Genomic DNA, 22746 nt, shown 5'->3' with positions numbered 1-22746 from the left:
CGCCGCCGCCGCCGCCCCAACATCTGGCGGCCCCGCCCCGCCCCTGGCGCCTCAGCCAATGGGGCTGGGGCGGGGCTGCTGTGGCTCCACCCCCGAGGCCCTGCCGGGTGGGCGAGCCTGACGCCCACTACCCACTCCTTAGAAGCAGCTCTTATGCGGAAGGGCGGGACTGTAGCTGGAAACCTGGCGGGATCCGGCCCGGGAGTCCCCGTAGTCCCGGGCCGTTGAGCTGACTCCCAAGACAAGTCGCACCCCTGCGGCAGCCTCAGTTTCCTCATTTATTCCCAGGGGAAATTTGTGGTTCCCTCCCGCAGGGGTCCCTGGAGCGCATGGGTACAGCGGCTGCGCCCTTGAGCGGGTAGATCGGTCCCAATCGTCGGGTTCGGCAGTGCTGTGGCCCACTCGTGGTCCGACCCATTGAATCCGCTCCTGGAGCCGGCCTCCACAGTCCCTGGAAGTCATGGGAGGGGTCCGGCCCCTCTGAGGATTCAGGGAGCGCAGAACTTCGCTGCAGCACCGGGGAGGAGCCCCGGCCGAGGCCCAGCCTCCCACTCCCTTGTCTCTCGCCTCGGCCGAGCTAAGCAGGGCTGCCCTCTCGTGGGGATTCCCAACACTTGCATCCTGTCTATCCCGGACTACAGGCAGGCTGAGTGAATGCAGGAGGTTACCGCAGGGGTTTCTTTGACCAAAGGATTAGAGCCCGTTCCCTGAGGTGGCTAGGGCTAGGTTCAACGACACAGACTAACTGGAGACAAACTAGATAAGTCAGTAGACAGGAAAATACCAGGGAAGGCCTAGATATTTCTCATGGTGGTAGTTGAGGGGAGGGGGAGAGGACTGAAGAGGTCAGCAAAACCAGGCTCCTAGCCATTTTAGAAGGGAATAAAGGGTTTTGTTTTTGGTGTGGTGGGGAGCGCTAGAGGGCTTTTGAGCAGGGAACGACCTAGGCTGGCTGCTGTTTAGATAATCGCTGCTTTGGGAGAACCATTCTGCTGTCAAGAGTGGAGGCTCCTGCCTCATCCATCAAGGGAAGGGAGGGCCTGGATCTGGGTAAGTCTAGAGCAAACATACCTCAACATACTTTGAGGTATGTTTTGGAGTTAAAATCAAGTCTTGCTGATACATGAGTATGGGAAGACAAAGAGAAGCATGACTCCTAGACTTTCAGCCTGAACTACTGATTGGATGGAACTGGTACGAATCAACCAAGCAAGACCGGAAAAGAGTGGTCTTGGAGAAGAAAATCAAATGGCCATTTGTGGACATGTGGACAGAGGATGGCAGCGGACAGGATGAACCCTGGAACACTCCACTGGGTGGAGGTAGGGAAGATGAAGAAGAACCAGCAAAGGAGCTGAGCAGGAGCTGCGAGGGAGGTAGGAGGAAACTAAGAGTGTGGGCACTTAGGAGCCGAGGGGAGCAAGCATCAAACGCTTGCTGAGGAGGTGAGAATAGAACATAAACTGCTGGACAGTTGGCAGGTCTCTGAGGACCCTGACAAGGGCATTTTTATGGGGAGAGGAACAAGCTCAAAGTGGGTAGGAAAGAGAGAGGCGAAGAGCTGGAGAAAGCGTGTGAAGACAACCTTTTAAAAACTGGCATATGATTGTAAATAAGATGAATGGACAGCTCTTAAAGGTATGGCTCTATACATGTTAAAATCTGTAGACACCTGTGTCACCCAGATCAAGATATAGAATATCACCAGCCACTCGAGGAGGCCACTTTTTGTCCCCTCCAATTGCTATGCCCCAAAGTAACCACCATTTTTATTTCTATCACCAAGGATACCTTTTGTCTGTTGAACTCAGACAGATTTTGGGAGATTTTGTTGATGGTTGGGCTCAGATTTCACAGGCAGATAATGTTCTAATGGGGGTGAGCAGCCGGAGTTCAGGCTTTGTGGGGTCGCAGGCCTGGGCCCACTTTTCCTGGCTGCTGTGCATGTTCTGTCTCCAAGAACTGCATGACCAAGACTTCCGTGAGCCTTAGTTTCCCTATCTGAAGCTTGGCCTCTCTCCCCTGGCATCTTCGCGTGGTAGTGATACACAGGGAACTCCACTGGGAGCAGTGAAAAAATGGAGTTTTCCAGGCCTCTTGATAACCTATAGTGTCCAGAGCTCAGTCACCAGGGGCTGGGTGGGGCTGGAATCTTGGAGGCCAAGGAGTCCTGTGTTTGAACAACAGACCTGGCAACAGGGTGGCCCTGACAAAACACGTCTGCCCTTCTGGAGTCTCCGCTGCTATCATGTCTTCAGGCCACTATGGTGCTGCTCAGGCCCCTGGTGCTCCTTCTTGCTCTCCTCGTCTCTGGTGAGGAGCTGGTGGGTGGGGGAACTTCACTTCTCCCCCCCTGAGTCCACAGTGGAGTCCTGCTCCCTCTCAGATAAGCTACCATGGAGGACAGTGGCTGGGGGGAGCCAGGAAAGGGCAAAGATCTGAACCCCTGACTCTCATTCTTCATCTTAGCTGCTTCCTCACCCAAGTTCTCACTATCCCCCTATCCTGGGGACAGTGGGAAAGACAGGACCTAGCCCCAGTCCATGAAATGAGCCGATCCGTGGTGGGATGTGGGGGACAAGGGAAGACCTTGGCTGCTTGTCTCCAAGATGTGGCCAGGACCCAAGGCAAAAGGGAAGGACTCTGTGTACCTGGTTCCATGAGCATGGGGATCTCTAGCCTGAATCGTCTCTTCCTCGCAGAACTCTACAGCCTGTCATGGTTCATAGATGTCTCTGAGAGCCAGGGACCTGGAGCCACCCTTCAGTCTTTCTCCTTCAACTGCTCTTCATACATACCCACCCTGGAGTTGCTCCATGTACAGCCACCCACCACCTTCTTTAACCCACCTAGCCTGACCAGGTGGCAGGGGACCTATTTGGGCAAGGTACGGTCATGGGCACAGCTGGGGACAGTGGGGGAAGGGCAGACTCTAAATTCACAAAGTCAGAGGTGGTGTGAAAGTGATGGTGTTAGTTGCTCACTCATGTCCCACTCTGCAACCCCATGGACTGTAGCCTGCCAGGCTCCTCTGTCCATGGAATTCTCCAGGCATGAATACTGGAGTGGACTGCCATTCCCTTCTCCAGGGATCTTCCCGAACCAGGGATCGCACCTGGGTCTCCTGTACTGCAGGCAGATTCTTTACCATTTGAGACACCAGGGAAGCCCCTAGAGGTGGTGCCGGGGGGTGGAGATCCTAGGCCCCACATTGCACTGCCCACCTGCCACAGATGACCTTGAGCAGCTCGGCCCGGCTGGATGCCCTGACAGTGAACCACTATGAGCTGCAGCTGAGGTTCACATGTGGCAACCAAGTGACAGAGGGTCGGCTTTCTGTGGATGTTCAGCGGGACCCTAATCGTGACCAGTGTGCTGGTCGATTTGCCAGCCCAGGTAAGGCCAGAGGCAGCAGGCGGGGAATGTGGGGTGGGCAGGCATGGCCTGAACCTCCCTTACCTCCCCTCTGGCCAGCTGGGGAAATTATTCAGGTTCGAGAAACTGTCACACCTGGGACCCCGCTGTACACTCTGCTGCTCCCAGGCCAGGGAGCCCAGGTGAGGCCTGCATGTGGGCAGTGGTCGGTGGGTAGGGTGGAGGGAGATGGGAAGACCAAGGCCAGCCCCTGCCTGGCCAAGAATAGTCTGCAGAAGGACTCTTTCTAACTGAGCCTCTGTGGGAGGCATGTTCTTGGAGAGAGTCACTGAGGGCTTCCCAACCCCCAATGACTATGGCTGTTCTGTAGGGACTTCTCAGGAGTTGAGTTCTTTAAAGTTCTTCTGTGTTCTAAATTCTCAAAAAAAAAAAAAAATCTGAATCGTTTTTACAATCCCCAAAAGAAATGTATTTTAAAAACTGAATAGTTTAAAAGCAGAAACGATTTTGGATCAGGGCCAGGGGAGCCCAGGCTAGAGTAAGTGGCAGTAGCAGAGTACAGGAGATTTGAAAGTGGGCGGATATCTGTTGGGTTCTTGGGGTATTTTGACAGGGTTGCTTGGGGGCACTGTGGTAGGGAAGGGGGCCTCCAGCATCTCTTTTCTGTCAGATGAACATCACTAGTGCCCAGGACCCTCCATACTTCCCTGGACCTTTCTCCATCGATGGGCAGGGTCAGCTGTGGGCGCCATCCCAGGGACTCAAAGGCCAGGCTCAGAAGGTGAGCATGACCGGGCGATATCCATGAACTGGGCATAAAATGGACAGAGCCATTACTTCATGGAGGATTGTTTCTGGCCTCATCAATCATGCTGCCTTTCCCAGACATAGCCCATACCTGCTGCCCCATGCTGGCTGTCCTCCCACCTTGGCTTGGTTCTGTGCTGAGCTCTGGAGCTCTAGAAAGAAGAGGGATCCCTGGCTCCAGGAGCCCACAGTGCCCCTTACAGAAAGGAGAAACTTCTGAGCAGTCACACAGGAAGTGAAAACTGAGTACAGTGGCAGGTATAGTCTGAAGGAGACTAGAGAAGTTCCTTCTTTAAAGCTTCCACATCTTAGTGACTGGTTCTTGGCAACTCTACGATGCTAATTTATGTTGTGAATGATTCAGATATTACTCATTTGGGGACTGTGTGCATCCAGAGAGAAGGACTTATGACCCAGAAGAGTAAGTCACAAAGGAATATCTGTCAGCAGAGTGACAGGTCATGGGGAGAAGTGAGTGTGGGGCTCCTTATGGAGGTCCTGAGGGGGGCTGGGCACACACATACAGGTAGGCACATATCGTGGTTCCCTTCTTGTTTTGTGTGCATGGCAGGTCTTCCAGCTTCAGATCCTAGTGACCTTTGGACAAGGGCGAAGCTGCCGTGGGATGCTGACGGTGAAAGTTTTGCCTGTTCCCTCCAGCCAGGTCTCTTTCCCGTAAGGCTCCCCTACCCTGGGGACAGTGGGAAAGACAGGACCCAGCCCCAGGGACTTAGGAGTAGGGTTAAGGTGTAGGGCTGCAGGAGCATCCCCAGCTGGCTACTGTACCAGCGAAGACCCAAGGGAGGGGCCTGCAGACCCTGCCGGGAGCAAGTAGGAGCCAGTGCTCCCATTTTGGTCCAGGCAGCAAGCCCAGAACATCACCATTCCCGAAAACCTGGTTCCCGGAAGTAAGGTGGCTCAGGTCCACGCCCAGGGCTTCGACGTGCGCTACGAAATCGTCTCCCCGGTGCCCTGCCCGCTCTTCTCCATAGGACACGGTGAGGGGCGTGGAGGGAGGGTAAGGGGATGCCTCTGTGGCTGGTCTAGAAGTGACCCGCAACGCCTGGAGCCGAGGCAGAACCTGGGGCGAGGTCGCGTTTGGGGGCCGGGAGTTAGGAGCCTTAGAGGCGGCGGCCAGGTGGTCAGTCTCTGCGCCCTAAGAGGGGGGAGTGGAGAGGTGGGAGGGTGGGAACGGGACTGACCTGGGGGCGGGGCCGAACTCTGCGTGCCACGCCCTCCCAGTCGACGGCGTGGTCCGGACCACCGCTCCCCTGGAGCTGGCGCAAGCCCCGGACGCCGCGGTCACTAGGCTGCGGGTGAAGGCCTTCGAGAGGCTCCGGCCGCGGGACAGCGCCGAGCTTGATTTCCGGGTGGACGTGCAGTCGGTCAACCGCTGGCCCCCGCGCTGCCTCCCAGCGCTGCTGGTGTGAGTATTTGGGAGTCTTACCTTGGCTGTTGGGTGAGAGCCAGGGTTCGCAGCCCAGCCCTAGCTCTCGCCCTGCCTCCTGCCCTCTGCTCTCAGGACTCAGATCCCCGAGACCACGCTTGTGGGCACCGTCGTGAATACCTTCACTTGCACTGACCCAGACTCTCCTGGCTCCACCCTGGACTACCAACTGCTGTCCCACAGCCCTGCCAGCGCTTCCAGCCTCTGCCTGCGAGACAGAGTCCTGGAGGTACCCAGACCCTGCCCTTAGAGCCACGTGTAGGGTGCTTGGACAGGGAGGGGGTGGCCCAATGGTCCCGTGGGAGTGGAGACCATGAGGGCGAAGGATATGGTGTTGCAGCCAACCTGCTTTACCTGAAGGTCAGGGTAGGCTATGTGAGAATAACCTGGCCTGAGGCAGCCCAGTGGGCTCAAGGCTCTCCTAGGCCTTTGCTGTGCCTCACTCTCCAGCCCCTCTGGCTAGGTGAATGACACACTGGACTGTGACGTTCCTGGCGCCTGCTTGCAGCATACAGCCTCCATCCTGGTGCTTGACAGTGGTCAGCCTCTGATGGCCAGTGAGTGACCACGCCCAGGCCTGGACATTCAGGACAGGGCTCCTCTGTGCCCCTCTTCCTGTCTTCAGGGTGGCGTCATCTCTCCTCTCTCGGAAGCCAATAGGGTGGGGTTGTGTCCACTAAAGACCCCTGAGTGAGCTACTGCCCTCCTCCCTCCAGAGCCTCTCCCTCCTCTGGCCCCCAGGGCAGGGCCAGGCCAACCAGGCCAGCTCCCTGACTTGCAAATGGCTTCTAGCTGAGGTGCCTGTGCTGGTGATGGTGACACCTGTCAACGAGTTCTCCCCAACCTGTGTCTCACGGACATTCCGGGTTCGTGAGGATGCAAGGCCCCACACCCTGCTGGGCTCTGTGGTGGGCACAGACCTGGATTACCCACACGACAGCATTGAGTACTCCATCTCTGGCGGGTCCGCCCCCTTTGCTGTGGACCGTCTCAATGGTACTCCCACCCCAGGGCTGGGTGGAGAAGGTGGAGCCAGGGTTGACTCTACAAGCTGAGGCTGTGGCCCCGTCTTCTAGGGGAGGTTCGCCTCCTGGGGCCTTTGGACTATGAGCTGCAGAAGTCATACAGGCTCACTGTCCTGCTGACTGACCACAGCCAAGACCAGGACCCCACCTGCCACCGTTCAGGCTCCTGCACCATCACCATTGAAGTTGAGGTAAATGAGCCCCAAAGCTTCAGAAAGAATTGGAAAGAGTTCATCTCCTTCCTTGGGTGCTGTGCTTTTCCTCTGTGCTTCAGTTTCCTCTGACGTCCCTGGTGGCTCAGACAGTAAAGCATCTGCCTACAATGTGGGAGACCTGGGTTTGATCCCTGGGTGGGGAAGATCCCCTGGAGAAGAAAATGGTAACCCACTCCAGTACTCTTGCTTGGAAAATCCCATGGACACAGTCCACAGGGTTGCAAAGAGTCGGACATGACTGAACAACTTCACTTTCAGTTTCCTCTACTGGTTGGCTGGAGAGGGTTGGGGCCTTGTTGTGGAAAGTTCTGGAAACTGTTGGCTGACACCGAGATTTTGGTTGTGGTGGGAGGATGCTGAGGGGCTGGACTGGGGGTTTGGGGGTGGGTGATCTGACTACCTTCCAGCAGGATGTGAACGACCATGCTCCCGAGTGTGAGCCCCCATTTCAGGAACTCACCGTCTATGCTCACCTGGGCCGTAGTTTGGAGGTGACCACAGTGTCGTGTCGGGTGGCCCAGGAGCCCCAGCGCCAGGCTTTCTCCTACAGAATTGTGGGAGGTGAGGGCCATGGGGGCCATGGGGGCCATGGGGGCCCTCCAGGCTGCTGGGGAGGGGCAGGCCAAGGCCAGCCATGGTCCCCTTCTTCTCCCACTCTGTTTTTCAGGGAATAGTCAGAGCCGATTCAGCCTGCAAGGAGCTGTCCTAGTGCACAACGACCTCATGTTGGCCCCTCCCTGGCCAGAGCAGCCCCATACATATGAGCTATTGATCCATGTGGCTGATGCAGGCCCCTCCGCCCCCCACCTCAGCACCACGGCCACTGTCATTGTGCATATAGTGCCCTGGAGGGCCAGCACAGGGGCCACCAGCATCCACAGAACCACAGTGAGGGGGGGTCCTCAGGCCCTTGCTGGGTGGGGAGAAAAGATATAGTTTTCGAGGTGGAACAATTGGGGAAGGCATTTCAGAGGAAACTGCTGAGTGCAAAGAGCCTAGCAATACAGAGGAGAAAGCTGGGGTGTGGGATGGCCCAGCCCTTGGAGGGGTTTGAAGGCTGGATGATTGGGGTGTTTTGGCAGGACAGTGGTGAAGCTGTGGCCCCATTTCAGGTGCCTTCAAGGATGACACCCCTGCTTGTGACAGACACGGAGGTTTTCTGGCAGCCAGAGCCCTGGTTCGTGGTGGTGCTAACAGTGACCAGTGCCCTTCTCCTCCTGGGTTTGGGCTGGTTCCTCAGCTGGCTCCTGCGGCGGTAGGGTTCCTATCCCTGTGCTGCTTGCCTCCCCCCCCCCGCCATCCCTCGCATCTGTGACAGTGGGTTCTACCCAAGACTGCCCAAGTTGATGAGCAGACAGAATGATATTAAGGAGGACTGCCCTTCCTCCGGGGGTCATCAGCTTAGAGGCAGAGAGACACTGGGAGAAAGTTGTCTCCTTCGCTGGCAGAACCCAGTCTGGAATGGGATGGCTGTGGATAAGGTCAAGGGATTTAGACTTTTGAGTCTGTCATGCATTGGGTATTTACCCCTATTCCTGAGCCCTGCCTTCCACCTGAAATGTGACCTTCCCCTAAGATGCTGAGTTTCTCGTGAGCACAGGACTGAACCCAGGGGAAGATGGGAGTAACAGTGTGGCCAGTGCATACGGACACAGGCTATCTCCAATAAGAGTGGAGATGAATGGTGCTGATTCCTGGAGCCAGCAGGGCTGCTGTTCTCACTGTTGGTCTCTCCTCCTGGCATTTTAGGTTGACCCAGGTGCTACAGACATCAAGCAAACCCACCCAGGCTCTACTGCTAAACAGGTAAGCTTCCTTTGCCTACCTCTATGCCTGGAAGTCCATCTCTGAAACTCAGGCTGGGGCTCAGAGCCCTATCCTGTACTTCTGCTCCTACTTTGCCCCAGTATCCAGGGAACTAAGGGATCCATTGAAGGGTTCGTGGAGGCCCCGAGGATGGAGACACCCCAGGCACCCAGCAGTGTCATGAGCCTGGTATGTCAACCTACCATCCTGTGTGGTGGGCACTGAAGCTGCTGCTGAGTGCTCCCTGCCAAGCCTGCCCCTTTTCCCATGGCTGGCTGGCTGTCCCTGTGGGAGGGTCCATACCAGCACTATCAGGATGCAGGAAGCAGGTGGGTTCTTGACCCTTTTGGGAGGGCAAGCCTCCACCTGCTCCCCATGGGCAGGGTTCACCTCGTTACACTCTCCTCATTCTTCCCCTCAGCACCATTTTGATGGCAGAGCCCAGGACTCCCGTGAGTTCCCATTTTTCCAAACCATTCTCCACTTGGGCCCACTTTCTCTCCAGACCTCATCTCAATATCTCTGCCTACCACCAGACATCCACTATCTACTCTTTCCCTGAATGGGGTCTCTTCTCACCCCTACTCATTTTTCAGCCAGTTTCCCAAACACCTGGGACCCTGATCTGGTTCCTGCCTCCGGAGGGAAGGGGGAAAGTTGTGAGGGAAGAGGCCCCCAAATGGTCCACTGTCATCATGAATTATGGCAGACTAATCTGGCACGGGGCTCAGGGGAGCTGATGTCAAGTTTCGGGGACTCATGGATGCTTCCTGCGTATCTGAGCCAAACCTCAAATAATTTGCTGAGAAAGCAGGGAGAGGACAAGCCAGATCAAGGAGGAGGTAGTGGGGGTGGGGGCAGGTCACATCAAGGGTCCTGGAATATCTTTCCCTGCCCTTAGGGGAGGGAAGCAGTGCTGCCAAAGCCAGCAAGGCCCTCTCTCTCTCCCTTGACCATCTGAGCTCAGGTACAGGCAGAGATTACCTGTTCAACATGCACATGGGAGCCCGGCGCTGGCTCTGAGGCCCGGGAGCTGCATCATATTTGGGGAATTTCTTCTTCACATGATCATGTGTTTTCAAGCTGATTCAATAATAAACAAAATTACCAACAGAAGAGTCCTTGCCTGGTAACCTACATGTGGGAGAAGCTCTGAGATCTGTGCTCCTTGTTCTCACTTGGAGGATGCCCTGTCTTATGGGAACAAGCTTATTTTTTCTTTCAAGAAGGCATTGTACAGTGCTGACTGTGATTAGTGTTCTGCAGAAGTAAGACACTGTTATCCTCGTCAGTGGCTGAGGGGGCTCGCAGTTGGCCTGTCCCCTCAGAGGACAGCTACTCTAGCAGATGGGGAGGGCCCAGGAGCCCCAGCAACTTCCAGGGCAGTTTGCGGACTGTATGTGGAGGTTTATTTGCATCTGGAGCTTTTGCATTGAAGTGAGGGTTGGTGGAGACTTGAGCACCCTGTGGCTTGGGTGGCCATGGAGGGATTGAGAATAGCCCCCTTTTGAGCAGGTGTTCCCATATCCTCTTGATCTCTTTGGTTCATGGGCCCTCTATCCTTCCTGAGCTGCACATGGCCAAGTGGCCCACAGCAGCCTGCAGGAGGGCAGGTTCTGTTGGGGGGAAGTGCTAGCCCACTCCCCATACCCAGCTTGGCATCAAGTCTCAGGATACTACCAGCTCTCCCAGACCTGCTGTCTTGGTGGAGGCTATCTTAACTGTGGTGTCTTCAAGTTCTCTCAATCTTCTTCCCTCTGTCAAGTTTATGGATCTGAACCTTCTCAGAGTAGCTTCCCTTGTGGCTCAGCTGGTAAAGAATCTTCCTGCAATGCCAGAGACCTGGGTTCGATCCCCAGGTTGGGAAGATCCCCTGGAGAAGGGAAAGGCTACCCACTCCAGTATTCTGGCCTGGAGAATTCCATGGACTATATATAGTCCATGGGGTTGCAAAGAATCAGACATGACTGAGCCACTTACACTTTCACTTTCAGAGTAGCTGAGGACCTCCCTTCCTGAAGGGCTTCCCTGGTGGTTCAGACAGTAAAGCGTCTGCCTGCAATGCGGGAGACTCGGGTTCGATTCCTGTGTTGGGAATATCCCCTGGAGAAGGAAATGGCAATCCACTCCAGCACTCTTGCCTGGAAAATCCCATGGACAGAGGAGCCTGATAGGCTACAGTCTATGGGGCTGCAAAGAGTCGGACACGACTGAGCGACTTCACTTCACTCCCTTCCTGAACCAGTTACAGTGCCCCAGGCAGAGGAGGAAGTCGAGTGCCTTCTGTGGGAAAAATATGCTTCCTGGTGTTTCCAACGAAGTGAGGGTGTTAGAGCTGGCCTCAGGGACAGCAATTTGACAGCAGGATGTTACAGGAAGCAGCTGTGGGCAGATTTTCCTGAGCACTTAGAATGCTCTAAGGGCTCATTAAACGCTCATCTCCAAGGAGCTTGATTTTTATCCTCATTTCACAGATAGAACAAGCAAGCCTCAAAAGTCACAAAGCTAGCTAGTCAGGTCATTTGATGTGAGTCAGGCTGTGTGATTACATTTGACGCCAAGCCCAAGGTAACAGTCTTCCCAAGGCTCGTAAGTTGCGCTTGGTGGCAGACCATGACAGTCCAGGGCAAAAGATGTTGTTATAAGAGTTGGAGACAAGATGCCCACCCTAGGGCAGGAATAAGAGTGCCTGTTATGTGCTAGGGCTTGTGCTGGGGACTGAATTCCAGGCAGAAGGACAAACATGGGAACTGGCCAGAGACTGCTGGGGCACAAAAGGCTGATGAAGGGCAAAGCTAGGGAATCCACTGGAAAGAGGGCATTATACATAGGAGCCAGTAAGAGGAGGGGCGAAACTCCGTGCTCACTTTTCCAGAGGTGGCGTAACCTTGGCCCAGCCTTCCCACACTGAGCCTCAGTTTCCTCAGTAGTGAGGGACAAGTGCTGCCTTCCAGGGTGAGTGACCCAAAAAAGCATACAGCAGACATTCCCTAAGTGTGCATGCGTGCGTGAGAAGACGCTGTCGTCTCCGTTTAGGAGCCGAGCACTCACGGATGCCAAGGGCGCTACGGCCTCCTGAATAGCTAGCAAAACCTTTGCCTCCAGCAACTCCGGGAACGGCGCGCATGCGCCAATCCGTGCCGTCACAGTCACGTGCTGAAGCATTCGGCTTGGGCCGCGAGAGGCAGGCTCTGACTGACAGACCGGCCAACCTGTCAAAGGGAGGCACTACACTGGGCGTAGGGCAAAGAGGCTGTTGATTGGGAGTATTCTAAGCTGGGGGCGGGTTCTTTGCCGTCCTGGTTACTATGACGCCCGGCCCCCGCCCCCTCGGCTGGCCGCCATCTTGTTGTTGATCCGTACCTAGTGGGCAGCGCCGGGAGCTGGACCGAGCGGCCGGTGCGGGGCCGCTCCTGCAGATCTCAGCCACCTGCGCTGCCTGCCAGGGGGCGGGCCGAAACCTGGAGGCCCGGGGGGCCCAGCTCCCGTGGGGAGCCGTGGGCGCCCGCTGCCCGGGCCGGGCCGGTGAGTGACAGGAGCCGGGCCAAAAGACCGGCCTGACGCCGCGGGGCGGGCGGCGGCGGGCGCGGGGTTGGAGCTGGCCCGCGCAGGGCAGGGGCATCGGTTGAGCATCGCTCGAGCGTCCTCATCGGCCGCCCGTGAAGTCTCCTCGATGCTGGTGCCGAGGTCGCAGGACGGCCTCGGGATAGAGGTCCGAAAGCCCCGCGCCTGAGGGCTGGCCGGCGGGGTAGCGGGAAACTAGTTTCTGTGACTGAAGCCCTGGGCTCCATTGATCCGCAGCGCTGAAACGTGTCCAGTGCCAGCTTGATGCTCTCCGGGGTCTTGTGTTGTTCCCAGGTGAGAAATACACGTACTATTTTCTTAGATGTCGCTCCTGCGAGTGACTTTCAGACCGATTGAGACTAAGACTAGGTCAACCAGTCGAAAGCCCCTGCAAAGCAGGCCGGCCAGTGTGACGGCCCTTGTGATTCAGACCAGGCGAAGGCCCCTCTGCCCGGTGCCTGCCTCTTGGACTCCTCGGAGCTCACCGTTTGCTTCTTCCTGAAGGGCCTGATCAAATGTCCCTGATGCCCGAATTTTGGTTTGGGACATATATATTTTGTTGTTGTTCTGAATCACCACTTTTTGGAGTGGTGGTAAGGGCTTCCTCTTTTGGCTCTGGGAGAAAGTGAGTATTGGTGGTAACTTGATTGGTTTTATCTCCTAAAAAGATAATCTGCCAAGTGTAGTCAAGGAGACGAAAGAAATGTAAGAGGGTGTTAGAATCAGAAAAAGAAATGAAACTTCTTTTTGTCTCGTGAATGCCAAATTAACTTTTTAACAGAGTAAATGTATCTTGCTCAATGAAACAGACTTCCAGGCCCTCTTCTTTTGTGAGGGTAGGAGGGTTAGAGACCCTGCATAAGGTGTGCAGGTCTAGGAAACCGCTGCATATAGGATGAGATTTGATGTCCTAATGTGCTGAGGGCTCCAGAAAGCATTTGTTTGCCTGTGGTCCCTTGGCTTCTCAGCACAGACTTTTGTCTGTGCTCATACAGAAAGCCTGCCTGAGACAACTACAATACTTTGTGGCTTGTGTCAGGATCTTATCACCTCAGAATGTTTAATTTTGTAAGAAACTATCCGTTTGGTCAGGAAATGCTCTTGGAGAAGATGCTGAAACCAGAGGCAGCTGGTGGCCTGTTGCTGTTTGCCTTGTAAGGAGAGAGAGAAGTTGAGTGAGTAGTCTTTAGACATTTCATTACCCTCCCTTGGGCCAGTTTTTGAATCTTGAATGAATTTTCATTTTGGTGAAACCAGTTCCTTGGGTAGTTCTTTACAAGAAAGGAAGACGCAAAAATATTAGGAGCTTCTCAAAATGGCCTCAAGCTAACTTCCCCCCAACTCCCCTCTGATTAACACTTCCTTTAGAAAGTTAAGGCTGCCACAGGGTTGCTGTTTTCTGTGAAAAATAACCATAAATTAGGCTCTTAGTCTGTTTCAGTTATCTTTGAGATGTAGAAAGAGAACAAATCTCTTCCTTAGTCTACTTAACTACTCTAACTTTTGCATGCAATTTTAGGTTCAGGGGTCCATTACAGTCCATTCGTGGTCTAACTCTGTGTTAGAACTGTTGCCCCAAGGAAGTTACAGAATAGCCAAGAACTTTTTTTTGCCTTTTCTTAATGCTTTATTGCCTTGTGAATACTTAGGAGTATTAGATCGTGCTTGCTTGATTAAGCCTATTTTGTTACTCAGAGATAGCTTATAACAGTACTTCTGTGCTGGGCATTTTTAAATGCAAATAAGTAGGGATGTTAGAATAGCAGACCTTCCATCTACTTTAACTTTGTATGTACATAATTCATCTGTAAATGTCAGCATTTTAAACTGTTACGAGCAACAGACTTAATGAGTCAAAACTGCTCAGGCATATAGGATGAGATTTGATGTCCTAATGTGGCATTTTCAGTGCTACTGCCCAGCTGGTCCCAACCCGCCTCTCCCAGGTTTGTCCTAATCCTCCCCACCTGAATGGTTTGGTAATCATTCCACGTGTGATGTTTTCTTACACAGATCTTGTTGCCAGCTAGTCCATTTCCTTTTGCCCCTCTTGGGGATACCCTTTGCCTTCAGTTTCACTTCTCTTTTCTCAAGTCCAGCTCAGGTCCTTCCTACCTCCTTTATGAAACACTCCCCAAAACGTTCCTGTCTTTGGGAATACTCTACTCCCTCTGAACTGCAGTGGTATTATTGCCGTTATTAAAAACAACAATACAGTATAGACTTTTAAGAATAGCTTTTTTTCTGATTAGACCTAACCCCTTTCCTGCAGAGATTGTAGTTTTGTGTCTTCTTATATCTGCATGTAGTAGATGAGAACTAAATGTTAACAAAAATGTGCTAAATGTTCCTGAGTTGGAACACCCTCTAGTTAAACAGGGAATTGGAGGGAAAACGCAGGTAGAAATGAGACTTTCACCGTGGATCTCCACGTCCTACACTGCCCTGAGGGCTTGCACTCTAGCACCGCACAGAGGCCCATCATTCTATAAGAGGCAGGACTTGCACGTAGTGCAGAAACTGAAGCCCAACAATAGAAAGTAATTCTGCGTCTCAGAAATGGCTGTGTGGTCATCCCTCTTCCTGGCTGCTTTTGACTCTCGGAAAACGTTTTGGGTGAGCATAGCATTGAGATTCTTAGACTCTCTTCCTGGTTGGTTCTTCTCACTGCCACCTTGGGCTTCTGTAAATGTGTCAGTAGTATTTTCTGCCTGTCCTCCCAGTGCTGCCCTGAAGCTGTAAGGAGCAGTGATGGGTAGAGGTGGGGAAAGCCAGGTAGAGCTGTCTCTGGCTTGGAGCAGAGAGGCATTTTGTATGTTTGCACCAGTAGGTCTGCGCTTTTGCCCCGATCTTAATTCAGATTTCATTTCTCTTCCTGTACTACAGCAGGATTTAAGCAACGAATTCTGTGTGGGAAACCTAAGCAATCTTGGTTCTTTTATAAGAGGTGATAAATTGAGACTCTCATTCATGTTTGCTGCTATTACAGTTTGAAGTTGAGTTTATGTAAGAGGCATTGCAAATGAGTTTTGATGGGAACATATGTTCATTTCAGTGCTGGATCCCTGATAGATACTTTGTTTTTTTGAATGCTTAGAAAATCTCATTTCTTCTGCAAAAGTTTTTATTTGTGGGTGGGGATTTAGCTCATTTATTCCTGTCCCTTCATTTTCCAGAAGGTGAGCAGACCTAGGACTGGACTCTTTTCATATCTAAATTTTGATGTCAGGAAATAAGAGTACCTTGAAGACAATAAAAATCTGAGCCTGTTATGATTGAATGAACTAAGCAACTTACTCTGTAATCAAAAAGTTAAATAATAAGAACTGTTGGTCCTTATAAACTCGGCTTGTGAGAATGTAAAATGATGCAGTCACTTTGGAAAATAGTCTGGCAGTTCTTCAAATGGTTAGAGTTACCAGCAATTCCACTCCTAGTTATCTACCCAAGAAAAATGAAAACATGTACAAGTGAAAACCTATATATGAGTGTTTACAGCAGTATTATTTATAATAACCAAAACGGGAAATGACCCAAATGTTTATCAACTGATAATGGATCAATAAAACATGGTCTATACATATTTTATATATACAATGGAATATCATTTACCAATAAAAAGGAGTGAGGTTCCAAAATATACTTCAACATGACTGAACCTGGGAAACATATGCTAAGTGAAAGAAGCCAGACACAAAAGGTCATATATGATTTCATTTGTAAAACATATCCAGATGAGGCAAATCCACAGAGATCGGAAGTGGATGAGTGGTTGCTTAGGGCGAGATGAGAGGTGATGAGTATGTTCTGAAACTGTAGTGATGGTTACACATAACTTTTATATACTAAAAGCCCTTGGATTGTACACTGTTATTTCTTATTTTATTTTTTTTGGCCATGCCGTGTGGCATGGTGGGGTCTTAGTTCCCTGATCAGGGATTGAACCCGTGCTCCCTGTGGTGGAAGCACAGAGTCCTAACCACTGTACCACCAGGAAAGTCCCATGAATTGTACACTTTAAATGGGTGACTTGTATGCTGTGTGAATTATATCTTGAAGCTGTTATAAAAAATAACTTATCAGTAATGTATATTCACTGATTTTAAAAATATATATGAATAACAAGAAATAAAAACAGGACCATCCATAATTTCACTGTTAGTGTGTTATTGTTTGACCATATTTCTTCATGCAGGACACCCTAATTGGTACCTTGTTGCAGTCAACACTGTATTATAAACTTCTGGGTTGGTAAATGATGTATTTACATCAGGGGCTAGTTGGCAGTAAATTGGGGAAGCTGAAGGGGAGCAAGGTGCCACTCTGCTGCCTCGTTTCAGCTGTAGTACAGATTTGCCTTGATTTCAGGTGAAAGTAGAGTGCTTTCGGATGAATGTAGAGTGCTCCTGTGGAACCTTTTGTGAGCCAAAATGACATAAAGTGAAAAAACAATTACCTTAGGACTCATCTTGCTAACGGATGTACAGTATAAATCAAGACAACGCACAGATGCTCACAGACAGTTCATAGCTGTGGCAGCTTGAGATGCTGAGTGTAGTTCCAGGAAGGGAGCTTGGTGGTGCCACTCTCGCCGCTCTGGGCGCGCTCTGCCTCTGTATTGACTCCCTGCAAAACAAATACTGAATGCTGTTTTCACTTGCAGCCTTTCCATAAAAGTGAAAATGCTCTTTGGATCTGTTTTGGTTGGTGAAAGCAGTACTAATGTCTGTCTTTCATAAAAACACAGTGGCGTAAAGAGAATTTTTGAAAAGTAGGGGATAGTCGCTCTGTAAACAGGTGTTTTTTTCATGGTCTGTTTAGTGGCATGATTTCTCATATTTTTGTGTTTTTTATGGATAATTTTGCTGGTTAAAATGGCTCCCAAGTAACCAGTGCTGGAGTGCTATCTAATCTTAAGTATAAGAAGGATATGAAATACCTTATGAACAAAATACATGTGTTAGATAAGGTTTGTTCAGGTCTGAGTTATAGTGCAGTTGGCTGAGAGTTCAGTGTTAAGGAGTCAACTATGTATTTAATAAAGTATCTTTAAACAGTAGTATACATACAAGGTTATATATTATATGTGTGTAGCTCTGAAAGATTAAAAATTGATTGGTGGAAGTGCTGTGACCAGAGGCTCAGAGAAACTTAACTGTTTCCTCTAGGAGCAGCGGCTCAGTATTCACTAACTCTTTTTTTTGTTTGCAGTGACTTTATAGAACATAACTACTGTGAGTACTGGAAATTGGTTATATTTTCTTTCATATCTAGTTTCTTTTGCTTAATATGATGTTTCTGAGATTCATCTGTTTTGGTGTCTTCCTTTTTTATTGCTGAGTAGTATTCCTTTTTATGGCCATATTTTTTTGCTGCTAGACATTTGGGTTGTTTCTAGTTTTTGGCTCTTATGAGTAAAGATGTAATAAATGTTCTCATACAAGTCTGTGTGTGTACATGTTTTCATTTCTCTGTGGTAAATATCCACAAGTAGAGTTTCCCTGACCCCCAGCTACATCACACAGACACTGTTTAGGAGAAAGTTGAACAGTTCTATGGACTCTGGGCCCAGTTTTGTTATTGCTCCTCCTTGTACTTCTCAGCTCGAAGCCTCATTTTATGTTTTTTTGCCAGATTTCCAGATATACCCATGCTAAGTCAGAAACGAATGGGCATTCTGTTGAAGTGGGAAGTTGGAATAATTAGGAACTATTGCAAGTAGACACGAGCTTCTAGATTGAGGGAGTCTGTTTGCTTTAAGAGCTTCAGTTACTTGTCACGATCCTGGGTTTCTGTTAATTGATGCAGGTTAGGAGGCTTCTTGGTCATCCACAGGGTTCATCCTGCATCTCCTTGTGGAGCCTGGCCATGGTGATTTGCACCTTTGTAAGTAACCAAGCTCAGTTACCACAGTTGGTACTGCCCCTTTAGACCATTGGTCATGTGGCTGGTATTTTGCTACCTAAAAAAAAAAAAGTTAGACATGTGAATTAATTTTAATTCATATGCAACTTTTTTCTTTTTTAAAAAAAGCTTGACTCAATGATCTTCCATGGGTGCTGTTTGAAAACTAGTACCAACCAGAGGGTCCTAGCTAAGTGTTCTCGATTTTAATTTCTGGGAGCACTGAGCAGTGCTTTTGGTGATGAGTATTCATCCCTAACAGCCCGTCCCATTGAGGTCATTTCTACACTGTATATCCATACGCATGCTGGGTGGATTGAATTCTGTTTCATTGACTTCTTGTCCCAGTGTTCAGTGACTAGTTCTTTACAGCCAAGAAGTTGGTTATCAGCATCCTCTTTTAAAGCATCTCAAATCTCCTCAAGAATAACACTGATTCTTATGGAGTTGCTTTTTAGCTATTTTCTGGATGGACGGTAAGGTGGTTATTTAAGATGAGTGAAACTTTCATGCGGGAGTTGGCTGAAGCGAGAAAATTACTCTTTAAATACTGCTTCTTTAAGAGAGCCTTCTAGTAAAATTTTGAAGTATCTTTTATTTTTAGTTTACTGTATTTTTTATAGTTTGTTCAAAGAGAGAACCAGTATGTAATATTCCTCGTTTGATTGGAATCTATAGTCCCTGGTCTTCATGGCTTTTTTTCCTTTTTTTTTGAATAACTAAGTGGATAAAAGAGAAGGAATTTCTTTTTTAAGAGACCCGCGAGGCCAGTAACAGTACATTCACTTTACATGTGAGGAAACTGAGAGCTTGTTTAGGCGGCACAGCCAGGGAGTGTCATTGCTCAGATGGTGCTGTGCCTTTTCAGGATAGATAAGCTCTGCCTTCCAGTGTTAGTTTAAGCACAGATTTTTTTTCCCCCTTAAATGATTGGTTTTTCCCTGTTAAATTTTTGTTTCCTTTTAAAGTAACTGTTACTGAAGTATAAAACACTTATAAAGTGCACAAAATTTGATGATTTTTACACCTGTATATACCTAAACAACTGCCCAGATGAAAAATTAGGACATTCAAATAATTTGGCTTTGGGGGACTTCCCTGGCAGTCCAGTGGTTAAAACTGCACTTTCACTGCAGAGGGCATGAGTTTGATCCCTGGTTGGGGAATTAAGATCTCTCATGCCACATGGCACAGCCCAAGAAAACAAAACAAAATGGAAAAAAAAAAAAAGCAAAAGAAATAGTTTGTTTTGATGACTCAGTGGTAAAGAACCTGCCAGTACAGGAGACACAGGCGACTCGGGTTCAGTCCCTGGCTTGGAAAGACCCCGTGGAGGAGGGCATGGCAACCCAGTCCAGTGTTTGTGCCTCGGAAATCCCATGGACAGAGCAGCCTGGCAGGCTACAGTCCATGGGACCACCAAGAATCAGACACGACTGCGCAACTAAGCACAAGTATCTGTGTGTATATATACGTGTGTGTGTATATAAAGTGGAACTCAACCTGTTTACTCTCAGCCTGGTATCTTCATAAGGGTGCCACTGGGTCCCTTGCTTCTGGATAGGACCCAGATGTCTAAGCAACCTCTTTTCTGAGGATAAACAAAATGGATACCTAAGCCTCTTTTCCCCTTCCCCTTATTTCAGACCTCCCAGATTGCGCTAGGTCTTTGCACATATTTCTGGTTTCTAGGTGAGGGATGTCCCAGCCCCTGGTAGATTGGAAGGGCAATCAGGTTTACCTCAAGAACGTTCTCTATGTTTCTGTCTTCCTCAGAGGTGAGGTTTGTGAGCATCTGCTTGAAACAGTTCTTGGGGTGCGAAGGAAGGAAGGACTGTTTCTTTCACCCTCATAAGTATAACTAATCTTATCAGCACCTACAGTCTCACGTGTGTGTGCTCGGTCACTTCAGTCGTGTCTGACTCTTTGCGACCATGTGGACCGTAGCCCACCAGGCTCCTCTGTCCATGGGATTCTCCAGGCAAGAATACTAAAATGGGTTGCCATGCCCTCCTCCAGGGGATCTTCCCGACCCGAGGCTCGAACTCACGTCTGCCTGTGTCTCCTGCATGGCAGGCGGATGGATTCTTTACCCACTGAGCCACGTGGGAAGCCCCCTACAGTCCCATGAAAGTGAGTGAAAGTGAAGTCGCTCAGTCGTGTCAGACTCTTTGTGACCCCATGGACTGTAGCCTCTGTAGCCTACCAGGCTCCTCTGTCCATGGGATTTTCCAGGCAATAGTACTGGAGTGGATTGCCATTTCCTTCTCCAGGGGATCTTCTCGACCCAGGGATCGAACCCTGGTACTCCCGCATTGTAGACAGACGCTTTACTGTCTGAGCCACCAGGGAAGTCCTATACGTATTAATAAAAGCAAGAATTGACTTGAATTTAAGAAAACATTAGTTTCCCTTGATTATATGCTTTAGAGAACAAATATGCTTTCATGTTAGTTTTCAACTGTAGTTTTTTTGTCCTTGAATTTGAAAGTATTTGAGAGTATCTTTTCCTCTTAGAGTCCGCATCAGCTTTTTATTTCTGAAATAGTTAGAAATGAGTTTTCATAAAGTCCATAGCTATGCAACTAGAGGTTTATATGTTGTTCTTTTCTGTGAGAGTGACTTATCTGTCCATTGTGTTCTTTTCAGTTGACTGATTTTGCTGTTTTTCCCTTGGAGAGTAAAAAACAAACCAAAGATAAATTATTGAATTATTGCCAAAATTTTATTTAGCATTCTTGCATTACCAAGTTTAAATTCTTTTTATAGACTTTTAAAAGACTAAATACATTTCATATGCTTTGTTTTAAGGGCATGATACTTTGGCATTATACTTGTAGTGCTTGAGTATATTTAGTTTTAGAAGTAGAAATATTGGATTTCTAAACCAGTTTTAATGAAAATATGAAGAAATTTACAAATATACCTGTGCAGTGTGAAGGTACCAAGGATACTTCTTTTTACAAAAAGATTACATACCAAACTCAGGTGATTAGTCTGAGGCTGTAAAAATACAATGGCCACAAAATTACCAACTCTAAACCAGCTCCTTAGAGTGCACTCTGCTGATCTGCATTTTGGAGTGTCTGTGCTCGCCCAGCTAACAAACTTGGACAAACTTGGTGACCAGGTATTGTCTTTCTCTTTCTGTGAAGACAATGCCTTCCTAGTTCTTAAAATAGTTTGGACCTTATTCTCCACCATATCTGATTGGAATTTCTCTGTCTTTGCCAGGGCTTTTATTCATTGCCGCTTTCTAGGCTTACTGTGTTGTTGAATTAAACCAAGCAAAACTAGTTATATCTCCTAAATTTAGTTTAAGTTCTTTGAGATGGTTTATTCTTTATAATTGAGATTTTCTGTATATTTGTCTGATTTTTCACCCCTTGTTTCTCTTTTGTATTAGTGATAAAAATGATCTTACCATCTTCCTCATAGGCTATCTTCTTTTTTCTTACATATCTTGTTTAGTTTCTGTTAATTGCCATTTTTATCCAGGTACATTTAAACCTCTTTTTTCATATATCAACTCTTTTTAGAGTCAAAACTGAATTTTACATTCTCTTTCTTTGGTTTGGAATTCTATCCTTTGGTTATCATACTTTCTTCTCTGTAAAGCCAAGTTAACTCTTTGTTCTGGTTTTGGAAGCCCTAGGTTAGAAATCTGTAAACTTTTTTGACTTAACAATCCTAATAGTAAACAAAAAAAGAAAGAAAGAAAAATCTTGTCCTGTCATAAACATTTTTCATATGTCATGTACTTTTACTGCTGTACACATCTGTTACACACATCATATGCATACATCTCTTTTTATTGTGTCTCTACCACATGCCGGACATTTTGAATAATATTTAGTGAAAAAATATGCTTTCCTTCATGGATCTGACATCGTTATAATAAAAATAAACTGTAGACATTATCAGTAAATAAAACATAGAACATGCCTTGAAAAAAAGAAAAAGAGCAGAGTAAGGAAGATGGAACATCCAGATGGGTTTGCAGTTTAAACTTAGGGAGGTTAGGGGAAACGTTATGGAGAGAGATTTGAGCAAAGGAGGTGAGAGAGTTAGCCACTTGGATATCTGGGGGAGGAATGGTCCAGACAGAAGGAATGGCTGGTGCAGAGGCCCCAGAGTAGGAATCTCCCTGTGTGTCTAGCCAGTGTGATTTGGAGTGAGGTAATAAGCAAAGGGGAAGAGGGTAGGAATCAGATCAGAGGGAAAATGGGGGTGGGGAGGAATGCAGAACTTGAAGTTTATGGCAAGGCCTTAGGGGAGACAGGAGCCATTGCAGGGTTTTGAACAGAGAAGTCACATGGTCTGACTCTCAGTTTAACAGAGCCCCTGGCTGCTGTGTTGAGAACAGGCTGCAGGAGGGCCGTGATGGAAGCTGGAACACCAGTGAGGAGGTGGGAGATGTTGGTGATCAAACCAGGTGGTAGCACTGGAGATGGTAAGTAGCTGGATCTGGACATGTTCTGAAGGTAGATTCAGTAGGGCTACATGATAGCCTACTGCAGTGGGGGTTGAGAGAGGAATCAAGAATGACTGTCAGGATTTTTGTGAGAGCAGCTGTAAAGATGGAGCTGGGATGGGTAAGACT

General features: G+C 49.1%; 2 protein-coding genes across 6 annotated transcripts in view; both read left to right on the top strand.

Annotated features, from left to right (window-relative positions):
- Positions 1-22746, top strand: part of IP6K1 (inositol hexakisphosphate kinase 1) — a 51123-nt gene that overhangs the window by 531 nt on the left and 27846 nt on the right. For 2 of the 4 annotated variants that reach the window (XM_040246981.1, XM_040246979.1), the window contains exon 2: positions 12292-12533. The gene's annotated coding sequence lies outside the window, so the exon portion shown is untranslated. Of the gene's footprint in view, positions 1-12022; positions 12201-12291; positions 12534-22746 lie in introns of those variants that run through there. The other 2 variants (XM_040246980.1, XM_040246982.1) reach the window with 2 other exon arrangements.
- Positions 599-9785, top strand: CDHR4 (cadherin related family member 4). Of its 2 annotated transcripts, XM_040246945.1 has the most exons (20): positions 599-1445; positions 2188-2313; positions 2703-2887; positions 3234-3396; positions 3475-3557; positions 4046-4156; positions 4754-4857; positions 5044-5180; positions 5425-5608; positions 5705-5858; positions 6093-6186; positions 6422-6625; positions 6706-6845; positions 7280-7430; positions 7537-7757; positions 7982-8124; positions 8619-8675; positions 8777-8864; positions 9097-9127; positions 9643-9785. In XM_040246945.1, the coding sequence occupies exons 2-20, from the start codon at positions 2265-2267 to the stop codon at positions 9696-9698; spliced, it is 2355 nt and encodes a 784-aa protein (XP_040102879.1). In that variant the 5' UTR covers positions 599-1445; positions 2188-2264; the 3' UTR covers positions 9699-9785. The 2 variants fall into 2 exon arrangements, with proteins under 2 accessions (XP_040102879.1, XP_040102880.1); XM_040246946.1 differs by lacking the exons at positions 599-1445; positions 2188-2313 and having other exon boundaries at positions 2797-2887; positions 3090-3396; positions 7277-7430; positions 9097-9733.

Source organism: Oryx dammah, unplaced genomic scaffold (genome assembly GCF_014754425.2).
Source record: "Oryx dammah isolate SB20612 unplaced genomic scaffold, SCBI_Odam_1.1 HiC_scaffold_9, whole genome shotgun sequence".
Classification (NCBI taxonomy): domain Eukaryota; kingdom Metazoa; phylum Chordata; class Mammalia; order Artiodactyla; family Bovidae; genus Oryx; species Oryx dammah.
Note: the sequence above shows the minus strand (reverse complement) of the source record. Positions and strands in the feature narration are given on the sequence as shown.

Excerpts from the sequence above, each read along its gene's own strand:
- CDHR4 (XM_040246945.1), top strand. The coding sequence starts at position 2,265 with ATGGTGCTGCTCAGGCCCCTGGTGCTCCTTCTTGCTCTCCTCGTCTCT. Across the intron at positions 5,859-6,092 it reads TGCGAGACAGAGTCCTGGAG|GTGAATGACACACTGGACTG; the intron begins GTACCCAGACCC and ends CCCTCTGGCTAG. Across the intron at positions 9,128-9,642 it reads TGGCAGAGCCCAGGACTCCC|GTACAGGCAGAGATTACCTG; the intron begins GTGAGTTCCCAT and ends ATCTGAGCTCAG.